General features: G+C 48.1%; 1 protein-coding gene across 3 annotated transcripts in view; it reads right to left on the bottom strand.

Moving 5' to 3' along the window:
* Window positions 1-19,009, bottom strand: part of HELZ (helicase with zinc finger) — a 2,003,166-nt gene that overhangs the window by 319,201 nt on the left and 1,664,956 nt on the right. For all 3 annotated transcript variants that reach the window (XM_085617266.1, XM_085617269.1, XM_085617268.1), the window contains exon 27: window positions 6,627-6,703. In XM_085617266.1, the coding sequence (XP_085473392.1) occupies window positions 6,627-6,703 (77 nt within the window). The remainder of the gene's footprint in view (window positions 1-6,626; window positions 6,704-19,009) is intronic.

Genomic DNA, 19,009 nt, shown 5'->3' with positions numbered 1-19,009 from the left:
TTTTTTTTAACCAAAAATCCCCTCTACTTCCATCCTTTTGGTGGCCGTCGGAATTAAACCCTCCCCCTTCACCTGTTAAAACTGCCCATAATCTGGGCTTTCAAATTGATAATGAGTTGTTGGGTAAGACCCAAATTCATAAGGTCACTTCTGCCTGCTTTGGCAAACTGCGCATGATAAAAAAGATGTCTCGCTATTTGCCCACGGATTCTCTGAAGACTATTGTGCATGCTCTCATTACTTCCCACCTGGACTATTGTAATAGCCTTTATGTGGGTGCACCTGCATATCTCCTTCACCGACTTCAAATGGTTCAAAACGCGGCGGCCAGGTTGATCTGTAAGGTTCCTTACCGCCACTCGATCTCCCCTCATCTGAAGAACCTCCACTGGCTTCCGATTTCCTCCTGCATTCAGTTTAAAGCCCTGGTCCTGACGTTCAGGGCCTTGAATGGTAAGGGACCAGGATATCTCAGACAGACTGAAGCGAGTTCATTCCTCTCAAGCGCTTAGATCTAATCACCTCTGTCTTCTGCTCCCCCCCAGGTTCTACAGATCTAGGAAAGGTGACAGAGCCTTTGCAGTGATTACTGCAAGGCTAAGGAATTCCCTCCCACTTAACATCTGTATGATCGACTCAGAATCTCAGTTCAGAGGTAAACTGATGACATGGCTGTTTGCCAGCTACTAGCTTTTATGTTCTCTGCTGTTGCTGTCCTCAGCGCCGGGACACCCCTGTTGGGGGTAGCCGCGCGCTTAACAAATTTCTTAATAATAATAATAATAATAAATAATGCTCCTTGTTATTCTGTTCTGGTCCGTCCCTAGCACCTAGACAAAACATGCTAACACAGCTGCTGCTGGAAACACGTCCTGTGATATTATGGGGATGCATGTTTAGGTAACACACACTTGGAGAGGGAGCGTTCCACGGAGAAGACCCATGCGGTTCCTATGATGTAGATATACCATCTAGGCACTAAGGTATGGGGTCTGCTGACAATGCCCAGAGATCTTCTATTACATAATAAAGCTTTTTAACAAGGGAAGGGTGGTTAGGCTTTATAGTCCTTTATCCACTGACTTTATATGATGACATCTTGTAGAGTTCTAGGTTAAAAGAGGGAGGTGATGTGGTATTCTAGAGTGCGTATATGTCACCTGGCTATGTCATGCTGGGTTATTGTATTCTAGTGTGGAATGTACTTGAGGGAGAATGTTACTCCTTGAACACTGAGTCAGTTGCTCTTGGGAGTTGAAGGATGGGGTCTCTTGGATACCTTCTACAATAAAGAACCTACAAACCAATCTTCAGTTTTGTCAATAACACCACCCACTTCCAACCTTCTGGATGTCACCCAAAGAGGATTCACCTGCGTGCTAGGCACCCTTCCTCTAAATAGAGTAAAAGGAGATACTCCAGTAGAGGAATGAGGAGTGACCCTATACTCATATACTTTTTTATTGACCGCTTCCTCCCAGTCATACTCAGACATTAATGCCAACTGCATGGCCTCCTTGAGCACCCTCACAAACCTCTCAACAACACCATTACATTCGGGATGGTACAAAGCAGCCCGTTTATGTGTAATCCCTCTTTCACTGAAGAATTCCTCCACCATCCTGGACACAAACTGCACTCCATTGTCTGTCAACACGGATGCTGGCAAACGCTCACCAGCAAATAGATCATCAAGGAAGTTAATAACTGCAGCAGAATCAACACTGTTTACTATTTTAATGACTGGCCACCTCGAGAACATATCCACACAGACCAAAACATACTGATCTCGAGACTTCACCTTGACCGGCCCAAGAATATCGACAGCTATATCTGTCCAAGGACCATTTGCTTGCTTCCTGAAAACCATGGGTTGAGTCCTGCATTTAAGAACCTTGTCACTCCGCGCACACTGAGGACACGAGCGCACCAATCTTTCGACCAAAGTGTCCATTGCAGGCCACCAATAAACCTCCCTCAGTCTTTCCTTCGTCTTCGCAATGCCCATATGACTGGAGTGTGCATTCTCAACTAACTTTTGGCGCACTGCACCAGGAACGACCAGTCTACTTCCTCTAAAGAGAAGCCCATTTGAAAAAGACAACTCTTCTCTAACATTCCAAAAACCTTTAATCTCCTCATCACACATGTGTTTCTCACATCACCCATCACGGACAAAACAGACCACACGCTGAAGAACAGCATCATCCCTCATTACTGCATTCCATTCTTCCTCAGTAACCACCCCCTGGGTGATTAGACACACACTCCATTCTTCCCCAGAACATTCACCAAGAAAATAATCTTGCTCATCATCATCATCTTCATCAGAGACCGTGGTGCCACCAAGTCTTGACAAACAATCTGCGAGAATATTGTTAGCCCCTGGCAAATAATGAACATCAAATTCAAAATCTTGCAACGCCACAACCCATCTCCTTATCCCATGTGACACACGGTCAATACCTTTTTTTCCGAAAACTTCATTCAATGGTTTGTGGTCAGAGACTACAACAAACCCTTTACCCCACAAAAATGTTCTCAGTTTACGAACAGCCCAATACACGGCTAGAGCCTCTTTCTCAACCACCGAGTAGTTACACTCTGCCCCTCTAAGAGGTCTTGATATGAACAAAATGGTATTGTCCCCTACTTCACCGGATTGTAGTAACACCGCACCCAGTCCTTTAGAGCTGGCATCAGTCATAACATAGGAATCTTTAGTAGGATCAAAACTGGAAAGGTTAGGAGCTCTATTCAGACAATCTTTAATCAAATCAAACTCAGCACTACAAGATTCATCCCACTTGAACTCACTCCCTTTCTTTAGCAACGCCCTGATCTTTTCTGTATTCTGAGCAAAACCAGGAACAAACTTGTTATAAAACTCTGCCATCCCCAAAAATTTTGTGAGTTCATCTCTACTTGCAGGATAATTCAACTTACAAATGGCCTCTACCAGAGACGGTTTTGGGTTGATCCCTGACCCAGAAATCACATGCCCCAGGTACTCAATCTCTTTTACATCAAATTTGCACTTATCCAACCTGAGGGTGAGGCCAGAATCTTCCAACCTAGAGAGAACTTGATTTATCCTTTCATTGTCTTCTCCCAAACTCGACCCATAAACAAGGATATCATCTTGATAGATTTTGACTCCACCAACATCCCGTAGAGCATTCTCCATCACCCTTTGAAACACTGATGCAGCTGATATTAAACCAAAGGGCATTCTAAGAAATTTGAAGGTGCCAAACGGCGTGATGAAGGCCGTCAAATCTTGGCACGAGGGATGGAGTCTGACCTGATGGTAGGCTGAAGATAGGTCTAGCGTAGAAAAGTGTGTGGCCCCACCTAACGAGGATAACATTTCCGTAATGTTCGGAAGAGGGTAATGATCTACAACCACAGCTTTATTCGGTTCTCTCAAATCAATACATAACCTGGCCTCTCCGTTGGCCTTCTGGGCCATAACTACCGGAGAAACCCACTCCGTGGCTTCAATCTCTTGAATGACCCCACCATCCAGCAATTTTTTTAACTCGCCCTTCATCTGGTCTCTTACCAATAAAGGAACATTCCTGACTTTAGCCACGACAGGAATAGAATCTTTTTTTAGTTTAATAAGATGTACATACTTTCTAAGACACCCTAGTTTTTTTTCAAAAACTTTAGGAAACTTACTTATTATCCATACACTGTTATCAGAGATGGAAGCAACAGTGGATAGATCCCTCAAACACACCGAAGGAGATTCATTGGGATCTAAAAAAGCCCCAAGATCACGTTGGTGTGACCAACTGATCAAAGAGTCCCCTTTCATTGAGACATAAATCTTCCCTGCCGTGATCCTCCCTTTAAAGTCTATTGTTCCCATAAAATATCCCAAAAGGTTTATAACTTGACCACCATAACCTCTAGGAGTAATATCTGGTTTAAATAGTTTCACTTTGGTGGTTAGATACTTTTCATAGAAAGTTTTTGGTACTAAAGTGATCTTGGCACCAGAATCGAACAACATATCTACGTGATTGTCATTAACCAACACTCTTTCTATAGGTCCATCTGCCGCCTGACTGCATATTTGAGATACAATCAGATCACTCTCGTCTTGCTCATAGATGTCTACCTCCCTCACATTTTTTGTATTTTTGCTAGACCTACAGCACTTAGAAAAATGACCCTTTTTTTTTACAAATGGAACATGTTATTTTCCATCCAGGACAGTCTTTGAAATTAGCTACATGTCCTGCATTCCCACACCGAAAGCACTTTACTGAAAATTTAGGATTCCAGTTTTGACGTATGACTTTAGAGGAACCTGAACCAGATTGTAACGATGACTTGACTAGTTTGTCGGAATTCTCAGAAGACTTTGTTTTGATTTCTTTGACATCAGTGTTAGCACCTTTGTTAGTGTCCGAACCCTTTTTTATGGCTTCAGAACATGCCTTAGAGTGTTCGTGCATTTTCAATGTGGTGATAACTTCTTCTAAAGGTGGATTATCTTTGTGCCAAAGAGCATCTTCCGCCTTCTCAATCGAAGAACCCAACATGAGTTGATCTCTAAGTCTTTCCTCCAAACTACCAGCGAACGAACAAGTGGAAGCCAGTTTGTGCAATGACGTAACATACTGCTCCACGGATTCATCATGCCTTTGAACTCTCTTGCCAAAATGATATCTTTCTAAAATCATGCTCATTTTTGGTAGATAATGTAAATCCATTTTCTTAATACAAATTTCATACTCATTGAGGGAGTCCCCATCAGGTAGGTCTGGAAGGTGTTTTAAAACTTCTTGGCCCTCTGAGCCTAGGCAATGTAAGAATAGAGCTGACTTTCTTTCTGCACGTTCTGCATGACCGCAAAGAGAAGAAGTGAGGAGCAAATAACAAAAGATAAAATATAAAATGGGTAATAACGCAACAAAACCTCTCTTTTATATAAAACAAACAGTCGCGTTTGTCTGCATCACTCAAAATACCTGTACATATACCTTAAACCATAACAAAATGCACAGTAAATGACTTGCAAATGACACCTTGTAACCTGAGGAACTAATTTGGGAAAGACCCAGCAAGCGTAAAGCAGCACTAAAATGAAGAAAAAGAGCTCCTCACACAAGTACAACAGTAAATGATCTGCAAATGAAGAAAGAAAATAAGCTGAGCAGATCAGCGCAGGGAAAGACAACCAGGCTGTGCAGATCAGCGTGGTCAATAAATGTCACGAAAAAGTATCATATCGCTAGAAACGATCTGCAGTGAAAGACAATAAAGCTGTGCAGATCAGCGTTGCCAAAAATGATTAAATCGCCCAACAGTACCTTGAGTTTATCCTTGGAACATCCACTAGCCACCTCTTTTATCCGTGTCAGCCTCCGCTTCCGTGTGTGTTAACGTTGCAGCAGTGCGTAGAGAAACGTGCGTAGAGCGACGTCGGCACTTCGTCGGTTGCCAGGTAACTGAAAGTAGCGAAAAAAACACCCTGGGCCTAACGCAGAGTGGGTTGCTAGGCAACACTGCGAAAGGCTGCGGAGACTGCGCACTTGCACCCTGGAAGAAAAAAAACTTTAATTGTGCCTTCGGGATAGGACAGCAGCAAACGGAAGAGTCAGGCACCAACAGGAGATCCAAAAAGAAGCGGTGGACAGCTGCACAACGTAGACGCTCTCCAACGGCCACCAGAGAACCAAAAGCACAGTCCTAACAGGGCCTCCCGCACTCTCGGATGATCGCCAGTGCACTGGAACCACAGCGGCGGTGTGTAAACAGCAAGGACTTTATCCCCCAGCTTGTAACTGAAGTCGAGACGCTGAAGGGCAGCTTGAAGTCCACAGAAAATGTGCTGACAAATAGCGGTGAGTTGGGGTCTCTTGTCAATTTCCACTTGTCGCCAAAATGAAGTGTATTTATAATATATGGCCTTGCTGCAATGCGGTTAGGTTTGTGCATTTTGCTGCTGGTTGTGGCTCGTATACTGCGTTTAAGAACACAATAGTTGAAGTAAACATTTTAAACTAGATTTGTGTTTTGGTCAGTTCATATTGTGGACATATACGGGAGAGTGAGCGAAAAAGTGGGTCTTGTTACCACGATTCCTGAGAGATCCGGGAGTGTTGTGTTCTGGGGTGTCTAATTATTTGCTTCTTCATGAGTGTGTAGGAGAGCGAGTGAGACACTATAGCTAGTTGGTCCTGAGTTCGTGGTCACTAAGGTGGCAGGAAGGTATAGCTCCTGTACACCGAGGTCCCATATTCCTGGGCATAGTTCTGTGTATGAGCAGAATCCCTGCCACAATCTGAGATAACAAACATAATCCTACGACAGATAGCTTGCCTCTTAAGCTGATCAGTGGCTTGAGATTCAAGTAATAGGTTTAAATGTCAGTCATGAAATTTAAAATACAAATACATTTGGTACAATTGTGAATTTCAGACAAAAAAAAAATCCAAGTGTCAATTTCAGTGTTGTAAAACAGTTGTGAACAATTAAAAATAAACTGCAACATAGATTTTTGTCCAAATTGAGCTCAAGCAAAACATACTTTAAATTTTCTAGTAAGTGACATAACCCATAAAGTGACCATACAAAAAGAAATTACACGAAAATCATTACTAACAAACCTGTTTTAAATCTGGTGTTTTTTTCTCTGGGGTTCGAAGTTTATTTATTTCAGGCCCTGGATTGCTTTCAACTTTACCTAAAAATATTGTAAAATAAAACACATAACATGATTGTCAAAATCTTATTTAACATCTGGAAAAAATATATATACATACTTACACGACATGTCAAAAACGTACATAAGTAAAATAAACATTCAAACTACTCCAGCAGGGATTATGCAACAATAATCCCCTATCTGGCACTTGCTTGTCTTGATAGTAAGGCCTGCACTTCTCAGAGCCTCAAGTACCATCCCAAGGTAGATCAGGTGATCCTGCCAAGTGGAGCTAAAGGAAGCAATTCATCTAGATATGCTGCACTAAAGGATTCCAATCCAGCAAGGACTTTGTTCACCAACCTTTGTAAAGTGGCAGGTGCATTTCTAAAACCAAGGGGCATCAAAGTGAAATAGTAATGCCAATCTGGGGTTGAAAATGCAGATCTTTCTTTTGCTCATGAAGTCAGATTTATCTTCCAGTACCCTAATGTGAGATCAAAGGTATTCAGATATTTAGCTGCACCCAACCTGTCAATAAGTTCATTTGCCCTTGGAATTGAGCATAACATAACATATGTATTTGAAAAGCTTTCATTCACCACTACGGGTATCTTGGCACCGAATAACAGATGTTTGTTGTTACCCAACTCAATGGTACTCATTTTATCGACCTCAGATGGATGAAAGGCTGAGTGGACCCGCCGGGTTTTGAACCTGTAACCATGAGGTCGAACACAGGCCCCTGCGCTGGACGCATTAGTCCACTGAGCCACCAGACCCAGCATGCATAAGTTTTGATCACCGCAGTGAGACCACACAAAACCTTATTTCTTTCTTACCACCCTGGGTATGAGGTTTGGGGACTAAGACAACTGAGCTGGCCCAGGGGCTCTCATATGGCTCTATGACTGCAAATTCCAGCATCAAGATTACTTCAGCTTTGATGCTCTCATTCACATGATAAGACTGCCTGTATATTCTATTCTTGATAGGAAGGCTTTCACCAGTGTCCACATCATGGGTAAACCAGCTAGTCTGACCAGGGGTCAAAGAGAAGAGCACAGCAAACTGATTTAGGAATTGCTTGCAATCAGTCTGCTAGTGGGAAGTGAGTGTGTCTGAGATCACTCCTTCCACAGACCCACGTTTTGGATTGTTGGACAGGTGGTCAGGGAGAGGTTCACTCTCTGCTTACCGATCCTCATCTTTATCCATGAGCATGATCACATTTGCCCTGTCACATTAAAGTTTAAGGCAGATGACATAGATGACCCTCTTGAGGGTACTGTCACAGAAGAAGTCCACCAGATTAGTGACCTTCCTGTTACTTTCTAGGATAGGTTATGGCCCACTCACTTATCCTGGAGAGCCCTAGGAGACACAGGCTCCAAAACCCACACTTACTGCCCTGGCTGGAATTCAACCATAGCAGCCTTTTTGTGATTCCTAAGAAGGGCGTGGAAGGGGAAGAGGGAAGAAGGGGAAATGGATGTGGGTTGTTCCTGGTCTAGAATGGAAACTATAGATGGAATAGCTCCAATAAGGAGCAAGGGCCCTCACACACCCCTTAGTTTAGCTTCACGTCGGAAACCAGAGAAGACCTCTGGCAAAGAGCCCCCGTCTGGGGCCCGTTGGGCATTGCAACGCCAGACCAACAAGGAGCAGCTCTATGATGTAGCAGGACACCCTTCGGGGTGTGTGAGGGCTCTTGCTCCTTATTGGAGCTATTCCATCTATAGTTTCCATTCTAGACCAGAACAACCCACATCCATTTGCCCTCCCCTCCTCTTCCTCTTCCACACCCTTCTTAGGAACTGTATTCTTTTGTTCTTGCTATATCTACTAGGGGCCTGTATGATGGACCTACCAAGCCTCTGCCCCTCTTCTTTGTGATAGCCTTTTTGTGATACCATTGCTTTTTACTGGCTTTTTCCCATGTATTCAGCCATCCTGGAGCAGAGGCCAAGCACATAGTCCACTATATCTTGGTTAGGTTCAATGAGAGGTTTCTCCCATCCCTCCATCACAAGGCACAGTGGTCCCCTAACAGGACGACAAGAAGTTCACATGGGACAACCCCTCTTCCTTCTGGGGAACTTACTTGTAGGCAAATAGCAGGCATGGAAGTAAGACATCACATATCCTTTTGAGGGAGTCCACCAATCCTGCCTCTCATGGTCTTGTTAAATCTTTCAACAAACAAGTTACTTACCTCCGGTAACGATGTATCTGTAAGAAACATTAGTAGTGAGATTCCTCACCTTAGAATTACGCCCAGGCGTCAGGCTGGATCCGGAAAGTTTTCGTCAGCAGTACCCCTGCGCGTCGGTAGGTGGTGGTGTCGTGCGGCTCTGGGTCGATCGTCGGCGTCGTGATCGCCGGGATGACGTCGCGGGCAGTACTTAGACGCCGCCCACGCGCACTGACGATAGTTCTGTACACAACTTTCCGCGCCAGGAACGCAGAGCCATGCAAGATACTGACCACTGGTGCATTGAAACTAGGACCCTAAAAGGGATGACCTTAACCCTAGAAATCAGTTCACAGAACGGGGAGGATGGGTGGGGCGGTAAGGAATCTATCATTACTAATGTTTCTTACAGATACATTGTTACCGAAGGTAAGTAACTTGATCATCTGAAAGAAACACGTAGTGATAGATTCCTTACCTTAGAATAGATACCCCAGCAATACCAACTTCGGTGGTGGGTCTGCGAGCCAAGATCACACCAGAAAGTCCTGGAGAACAGACCGGCCAAAAAAGCTGTGTCTCCGGACTTGGCTGTCCAGGCAATAATGTTTTGTAAACGTGTGCAGCGAGGCCCACATAGCTGACAGATGTCTTTCAGGGTGACACCCCGTCCAAATGCAGTAGTGGCTGCAGTTGCTCGAGTGGAATAAGCACGCAGCCCTGCCGGTGGCTCTTTTTTAGCCAAAGAGTAACAGGTCTTTGATGCACAAGACAACCCAGCGGGAGATAGTCCTCTTTTGCACCGCCCGACCTTTCTTGGTGCCAACGTAGCCAACAAAGCGCTGGTCGTCCACCTGAACTTTTGGCAAAAAGGCAGGCCGGAGCCTGAGCACCACCTTGTCCGGATGAATGGAAAGGAAAGGAGGCTTACAAGAAAGAGCCTGGAGCTCACTCACTCACCTAGCGGAGGTGATGGCAACCATGAAGGCAGTCTTCAGAGTCAAAAGACGAAGAGGACAGTTATGAAGAGGCTCGAAAGGAGCGCACATCAGATACGTTAGAACTAGATTCAAGTCCCACTGTGGCATCACAAACGGAATAGGAGGGAAAAGGTGTAATGAATTTGAGAAAACTACTTACAACAAGGGGCTTCAAAAGAGAGGGCTGATCAGGTAGTCTGAGAAAGGCCGAAATGGCAGAAAGATAGCCTTTAATAGTGCCCAGAGCAGAGCCCTGCTGGGCCAAAGAAAGAAGGAACAAAACGACCTCGGAAAAAGGGGCAAAAAGGTGATCCACAGCCTTTGCTGTGCAACATGTCACAAATCTGTTCCACCTGCAGGCGAATACCACTTTAGTGGAGGGACACCTGGCTGCCAGAATGACATCGCAGACTTCAGGAGGCAAGTCAAAGGGAATCAACTGCTGCCGCTCAATCTCCACGCAAGGAGGTGGAGACTGGACAGGCTTGTGTGCAGTACCGTCCCCTGTTGCTTCGACAGAAGATCCTCCCAAAGAGGCAGACGAATCGGGGGATCCATGCTCATACTGAGTAGCTCGGGATACCAAACTCTTCAAGCCCAGTCCGGCACCACAAGAATGACTTGGGTCCAGTCGCGTCTGAGCTTCTTCAGCACTCTGGGCAGAAGTGGTATAGGCGGAAAGGCGTATAATAGACCACAACTCCACTCGCGATGAAAAGCGTCTCCGATCGAGTGCTACCTTGGAAATTCCAACGCGCACAAATGCTGACATTGCGCGTTCTCTTCGGTGGCGAATAGATCTAACCAACGACACCTAGCTGATCTTCTCCCTCACCAACGACCCCGCCACCGCGAGAGTCAACCTCCAGGAAGGAATGAAAGACGTCGCAGAATGGATGAAGCTCAGCCAGCTGAAACTGAACTCCCAGGCCCTCGTCACCAGCCGTCTGGACTACGGCAACACCCTCTACGCTGGAAAACACCCTCTACGCTGAAACCACAGCCAAATTACAGAAGCGACTCCAGCGCATACAGAACGCCTCTGCACGACTTATCCTGGACACCCCCCGCTTCAGCCACATCTCCCCCCAGCTTAGACACCTGCACTGGCTCCCCATCAGCAAGAGGATCACGTTCAGGCTCCTCACCCACGCACACAAAGCTCTCCACGACATGGGCCCCGCATACCTCAACAACCGACTCACATTCTACATGCCCACCCGCCAGCTCCGCTCCGCCAGCCTCGCCCTCGCCACCGTCCCACGCATCCACAAGACCATCGCCGGAGGAAGATCCTTCTCCTACCTGGCGGCTAAGGCTTGGAACTCCCTCCCCACCCACCTACGTCTGACCTAGAACCATCTCTCCTCCAGGAAACAGCTCAAGACCTGGCTCTTCAAGCAGTAGCGCCCCCCCCCCCGCACCTTGAGACCCTTCAGGTGAGTAGCGCGCTATATAAATCTAGTGATTGATTGAACCAAGGCTCTCCCTACTGTTGAAAGAGACCTTGCGCCACCTCCGAGTGAAGATGCCATTCGTCGTCCATCATGCACCTGCGGCTGAGCTTGTCTGCCCTGGCGTTCAGTGAACCTGCGAGGTGTTGAACCACCAGGGAAATGCCCTGATGTTCCAGCCATGTCCAGAGGCGTAGAGCCTCCTGACATAGGGTCCACGACCGCACCCCGCCCTGCTTGTTACAATACCACGTGGCGGTGGTGTTGTCCGTGAATACCTGCACTACGCTCCCCTTGAAAGAGGGAAGGAATGCCTTCAGTGCAAGACGGATCGCCCGAAGCTCCAGCAGGTTGATATGGAGCTTGGACTCCGCCGGAGACCAGAGGCCTCTGATCTCCGCCTCTCCCATGTGGCCACCCCATCCCAGGAGGGACGCATCCGTTACCACGTGCGCTCCAGTTGGGTAAGGGAGAGGGATCTGCCGCTGACCCAATGCTGGTTCATGAGCCACCACTGCAACTGCTGTGCAGTGCCCTCCGAGATCTGGACGTGTCCGGATCGGTCCCCCTGATGCTGCTCCCACTGGAAATTCCGATCCCACTGCAGAGCCCGCATATGCCATCTGGCATGGTTGATCAGCAGGATGCAGGAAACCATGATGCCCAGCAGCCTCAGGGTCATCCTGACCAAAACCCAGGACAAGGGCAGAAAGATCGGAATCATAGTCCGAATGTCCCGGACTCGCTGTTCGGGAGGATAAACCCGAAACGGCGCCGTGTCCAGAACCGCTCCGATAAAAAGGAGCTTCTGAGAGGGTACCAGGTGCGACTTTGGCACGTTGATGGAGAACCCCAGGAGGTCGTCCGGAGCTGGGAGACGACTGCCTGGGGCGAGCCCGCCTTCAACAGTCAGTCGTCGAGACAGGGGAAGACTGAAACCCCTGATCTGCGCAGATAAGCTGCGACCACCGCCATCACTTTTGCTAACACCAGAGGGGCGCTGGTAAGGCCAAACGAGAGCACGGTGAACTGCAAGTGCTCATGGCCAACCGTGAACCGCAGGTAACGCCGGTGGGCCAGCAGGACGGGAATATGAAAGTCCAACGCTACCATCCAGTCTTGCGGGTCTAGGGCAGTCAAGACCTGAGCCAATGCGAGCATCTTGAACTTCTCCTTCCAGAGGAAGCCGCTGACGTTCCGAAGGTCTCAGATAGGACGCAGGTCCTTGTCCTTCTTTGGAACCACGAAGTAGTTGGAATAACAACCACAACCTACTATGGGCATCGCAACGTGCTCGATGGCGCCCTTGGCAAAGAGGGCCGCAACTTCCTGCTGCAGGAGTGCCAAGTGATCCCCCGACATGCGGTGGTACAGAGGTGGCATGGCTGGAGGGGTTGCCTCGAAGGGGAGGGAGTAGCCCCTTCGGACAATTTGCAGCACCCACTGGTCCGATGTGATGGTGCGCCAGTGGGGGAGATGATGGCGAATCCGTCCACCCACTGGCGTTTGATGGATCTGAAAGGACAGACTAGGATGGCTTTGCAGTGGATGCTGCGGGGGTGGAGGTGGACTGACCTGCCAGCCGGCCCCCTGAAACGCTTCTAAGGTTCCCACATCCGCGGCCGTGCCGGCCGGTGGCTCTGCAAACGTAGTGGGGTGCCTCTTCTGTAGCCACGAAAGGAGCGAAAGGCAGAAGACGGGGGAGGCCTAGTGGCCGACAGGCCTAAGGACTTGGCCATAGCCCGTGAATCCTTAAAGCGCTCAAGCACACTATCTGCCTTATTGCCAAAAAGGCGAATGCCATCAAAGGGCATGTCCATCAGGGTATTCTGGACATCCCCCGAAAAGCTAGTTGTTCTTAGCCAGGCGTGGCACCTAAGCGCCACCGTTGTAGAAATCGCCCTGCCCAGCGAGTCGGCGGTGTCAAGCTCAAAACGAATGGTGAACTTAGCTGCATCTCTCCCAGCAGCAACAGCTTGGGTGAGTACTGTCTGGACCTCCTCAGGACAGCTAGGCAGCACCTGCGCAACTGTGTCCCACAGAGAGTGGGAATAACGGCCCAAGAGGCATGGGGTATTCACCGACCCCAGCCCGAAGCTGGCAGATGAAAACAGCTTCTTGCCAAGCAGATCCAGCTTCTTGGATTCCCTATCCAGAGGTGTCGAAGGGAACGCGCATTGGGACGCAGAGGCCTGGACAACCAAGCTCTCAGGAGTAGGGTGTTGAGAGAGGAAGAGGGGGGGGGGGGGGTGGGTTGTCGCCTGGAGCCGGGCAATGCCATCAGGCTACGTTCCTGTCCACAGGAGCCCCTGTGTTGGGCCTGGACCAGGTGCCCAAAAGAACGTCAGAACGTGCGTCATTAAAGGGCAGCAAGGGCTCCGGAGAGGTTGCCGCCGGCTGGAGCGCTTTTGTCAGGATGTTCGTCTTGACGGCCACTGTAGTGAGTTCAATGTGGAGGGCCTCGGCCGCCCTACGCAACACCACTGCGTAACCTGCTCCCTCTTCCGTAGCCACAGAAGGAGGAGACAGCATGCCAGTGTCCGGCGAGGTGTCTAGACCATTGGCATGCACAAAATCCTCTGCCCAGTCCGGATCATAAGCACAGTCCTGTGCGAGAGGGTCCTCAGATGCCTCCCAGTCCTCCCCTTCCTCCGAAGTCTGTGGAACAGGCTGAAAATACGGAGGACGGACATAGAGAACAAATCCCATCGGCGTAGGAATAGGCGTTGATCGACGTCGATCCGGCTCCGTGTCTGGGCTGAAACCGGTGAAGACGTCGTCCCGATGAGCGGGCAACGTCAGAAGCGGTGCCGGTGGAGTCGACGTTGGTGGAGGCGTAACAAGGTCAACCGGCGTTGACCGGGGTCAGATCCCGGATCCCATGGGGGCCTGTGGCGCCGGAGCCGTCGGCGACACCGGGGCAGGAGCTCGCGGCGATGGAACAACAGGACCCCCAGTCGGGCCTGCGGCGCCCAGAGGCGCACCGGCAGGGCAAGACGGCCCAGAGTCGGGCCATGGCAGCAAGAAACTCTTGCACCTGGGCAGGCGTCGCCACCGGACCCAGGAAGGGCGGGTAGGCCGGCGGCGATGTCGTCACAGGCTCTGCCGGAGCCGCGGGGTGGCACTGCCCGCACTCTTAGCCGCATCGCGCGACAGGCGAGGGGAAGTCGAAGACCGATGACGCTTCTTCAACTTCTTGTTGGAATGCTTCGAATTACCTGACCCCGAGTGCGAAGACTTCGATCCAGAAGAATGATGATGACGACTCCGCTACCGGTCCCTCGACCTCCCACAGGACTGGGACCTTGGAACGGCACGCCAGACTGCCGGACTTTCAGCAACCTTCGGGACCGCTCCCGCAAAGTTTTCGGCGCCATGGCCCGGCAGTCTGGGCACGACTTGGAGTCGTGGTCGTGCCCCACGCAGTAGACACACACTCGCTGTGGGACCGACATCATGCGGTGACAGTCTCCACAGTTCTTAAACCCGGGCATCCCTACGGCACCAGGAGTCGAACGACTCAAGAAAAATAGGAGACAAAAAGCCTAAAAAACACTCAGTCAAAAAATGACTGGGGGTAATAGCTCTTCCCGGACCCGCGCTTGCTGGCGCGAAAAAAAAAAAAAAGAACGGACGTCAGCACGCGTGGGCGGCGTCTAAGTACTGCCCGCGACGTCATCCCAGTGATCGCGATGCTGACGACGGATGCGGAGCCGCACGACGCCACCTAACGACTCGCAGGGATACTGCTGATGAAAACTTTCGGGATCCAGCCTGACGCCTGGGGGTAATTCTAAGGTAAGGAATCTATCACTATGTATTTCTTGCAGATAGTCCGCGCACGACTTTGATTAATTGTGGTCGATTCATCGCAGTCGCGCTCGAGACACCAAAGACAGATGAAGGGGGGGGTTTCAGTTACACACATGGCACAGGTGCCACATGGTTTAAACTCTGCCTGTTGACAAAAAGTTGAAAAAGGCCTGTCAAAAGGCGACAGAGGGATCATTCTTCCCAGATCAGCGCTTAACTGGCGCGAAAAGAAAAGAACTGAAGTCTGCCCGCCTGGGTGGCACTTATATAAGGGACTGCGACGTCATAACCAACGCTAACAAAGCAGACGTCACAAAGATGAATGGAGTCATGGGGCGGCGTGAGCAAGGGGTATTGCTCGAGCAAACGTTTTCAGTTCCAGCCAATAACATGTCCACAACATTAGAAAGCATTATAAACATCTGATAAAGTTCAAGAAGGAAAATCACTTTCGAAAGCTCTAGCAAGCTTTACACAATGCTATAACTCTCAAATATTCTATTGGCCTCACAGAATCAGGTTGTGGCAGGAGATATTCTAGTCTTGAAGAAATAATCACAACTAAAACAAAATTGTGGAAAAGCTGACCTGAAGGTACACAAGTGAAAACTCAAAACCAATACATCAATTTCTCCTCCATCAGAAAACCACGGCAGCCATCTCAAGGTCCTGTACCCCCTTAATCATTCCAGCTAGTTCTTCCATTCAGCAATTTAATCTGGGGTTAGTCAATGATTTCACTAAAAAGGAAGTTGTTGAAGCAAGCCTACATCAAAAGCCGCACAGAGCTGCTGAACGGGACAAAAGTACAACAGATGTCTAACGAAACCCTCTAATTTTATGGTCAACAGTATTAACAAGGTCATTCAACAACATCTCGTCACAAGAGTAGATACAACACAACATCTCGTATATGTAGAGTAGATACCACTCTCATGGAGAGTGTTCCCTTACACAAGAAGAGGCCTAGAGATCTCCCAGTAAATTATTGATCAATCTTCTGGAAACTTATCTCGTCTAGACCAGTGGTTGGAAGAAAAAGACCTAACATCCCTGTATCAAGTGGGCTTCAGGACAGGCCAGAGTACAGTGGACCAAGTAGACTAAATCTCATCTGTTCAAAATATATATCCCTCAAAAAGTCATCTCTATACCTGGTTTTCATTGATCTTCAAACTGCTTTTGATAGTGTTGTTCAACCTACACTATGGCCAATGTTAAAGGAACTGAGAGTCGCAGGTAAGCCACTAATGCTACTAGTTGCAAAGCATTCTGGCAACCGGGTGAAAAATAGCACAAGACAGACCCTCCAGGATTTCGCGATTTGCAAAAAAATCGCAAAATCGGGACTTTTGTAAAAATGCCGCGATTTTTACAAAAGTGCCCGCGAAATCCTGGCATCCCACCCCCATCCAGCAGCAGACAGCAGACCACCCGCCCCTCTTCCTCTTCTATTGTTCTATAGGGCCAGTGGCTCTTGCCACGGGTCCAATAGACCAATAGAAGGGGGGTAGGGGGGGTCCTCACAGCAGGCAGTGCTGACGACTCGACTCACCTGGTCTGGAGCGGCGGTCTGGATCGTCATCGTATCGTTGTGGCTGGTGCTGGTGGTGGATCGTCGTCTCAGGAGGCCCAGGTAAGCTGCTGTGAGCTGGCTGGATTTGGTTTGGATTTGTGTTTGTGTGGTTTGGTGTTGCGAAGGTTTTCCAGTGGTTTGGCAAAAATCGATCCAGATTTGGCTGATTTTGGGGCGATTTTGCGTGTTTGCGGGGGGCGCGTGATGGACGCAAAAGTCGTACCCCTTCCACTGAATGCATTTGTGTAATTTTTGCTGAGATTCTTCGTAATCGCTGGAACTACTGTCCCAGTGAGTTTCAAGAGGATCGAAGTAGGGGAAGTGCAAAAAAACCGCTCTTTTTTTAAAGGGTCGAAATGCCATGTTATCCAATGGGCTTTTTTGGGATGGTGGAGAAGTGGTTTTAAGGGTGTTCCACTTGCTCGAGAGGAACGGGGCTGCTGTGGGTAGTAGGGAGGGGGAATTCATGGGTGTGCAGGAAGATTGGGAGGAATCGATCGATGGGAAGGGTGTTTTTCGTCAAAGTCGAGGAAGGAAGGAGCTGCCATAGGAGCCCATGTTAAATGTGAGTGTTTACATGTTTTTGGGGTTCGATTGCAGGGTGTTCCAGGTGGTTCCGAGTGGATGTACTTAGCTTGGATCAGAGGTGGGAATGTCTAATTTTGTTTGCAAGTGTTTTGAAGGAAATCTATGGAGGGGAAGGGGAGTTTTGGGCCTAGTTTCAAAGTGCATTTTTGACGCGACTTTAGGCCTTGTGCGAGGTCGCGATAATGCACGTTTTTGGTATGGTAATTTGGGGTGTTCTAGGGTTTTGGGAATGGGTTTAGGGGTTTGGGAGCAATGATGGGAATGTCTAGTTTATGGGAAAAATAGCAGTTTGGTTGTGGGTGGAGGGGATAGTGTAATTTGGGCCGCAGGTGAGATGAGATGCAACCTCTTTTTAGAACATTTCAAATGATGAATAGTTTTGCTCTTTCCTATATTCATAATAAAACATGTTTATATATTTATGTGCTTATGCAGTTATGTATATAGATGTCAGTAAGAAGTCGCCGGTGGTCACGGTCGGTGGCGGCTGGTGACATTTGAAAGTGGTGTGGCGTAAAACAATTGTTGTATTTTATTGCGGCCAGCGAGAATAGCGAGCGAGCCTGAACCACCTACGGAGGGCTGGGGGGGGGGAGGGGGTTTCCCCCATGAAAATGTTGAAATAATAGTGGGCACACAGGGCACGCGGCGGGCCCTCAAGGGGGCATTTGTTATTAAAAATTGACTGTGTTGGGGGCCCGCCACGTGCCCCGGCTGCACAGAAGTGGGCATTTTTGTCGTTGGGGTCCCGCCTGTGGTAACAGGTTTATGTCCTATTTGTAGTCTTGAAGACAAACAAAGTCTCTACATTGTAAATAAACCAAATATACATAGCTTCATGGTGTTAAATAACTCAAAAAACAAAGAGATCTGTGTTTGTTGTAGGATAAACTGCCAAATAAAACGCCGCAAAATTGCCGCTAAATTTCCATATTTGTGCCGCTAAATTTCCATATTTGTGCCGCTAAATTTGCTAATCTATGCCGCTATATCCTGGGGGGTCTAACAAGAGGCGATTACACTGCTGAGATCCCAATAGAACGGGGCATCAAGCAAGGTTGCGTGCTAGCACCAACTTTATTTAATTGCTAAATAAATGACATCGCAAATTCATTAATGAACCTTGACTTAGACATGCTCAAAATAAATAGTTGATTCCAATACTACTCTTTGCAGATGATCAATAGAACAGAGTTATCAATGCACCACCTTTTGGCAGGTTCAGAGTCTTTTTGTGCCACTAGAAGTCTTACCATCAATGTTGGGAAAACAAAGTATATGATTCTCAATCAAAAAACCAAATTGAAAGCGACATTTAGGGTCTATAGCAAGCCATTGGATCTCATGACCACCTACGATTATCTGGAAACTCGTTTGGATAGCTAACTTTTGAAGATGCCCCAGAGTTGTCTAAAAGCAACACTGTCTCGGCCCAGCAAGCTGGCACATTGCTGAGATTTGCAGTATCAAGTGGAAACCGTTCAGTAGTTTTGGCTATGCTGATGTATGAAATAAAAGCAAGGGCCGCCAGTATATATGGCTCAGAGGTTTGGGGGTATAAACTCCATCCATCCAAATCACTGAGAACTTCTTCCTACGATGGTTACTGCACTTGGGCCATGGAAAGCTGCTTGACTCCTTGAGATTAGATTTAGACATTAAGAAAAAATGGAGGATTATATTGCCCTAGCACCGGTAAAATATTGGATTTGTATTTGGTCCAAAGAAGAGCACGCTTCG

This window comes from Triturus cristatus, chromosome 7 (genome assembly GCF_964204655.1).
Source record: "Triturus cristatus chromosome 7, aTriCri1.1, whole genome shotgun sequence".
Lineage (NCBI taxonomy): Eukaryota > Metazoa > Chordata > Amphibia > Caudata > Salamandridae > Triturus > Triturus cristatus.
Note: the sequence above shows the minus strand (reverse complement) of the source record. Positions and strands in the feature narration are given on the sequence as shown.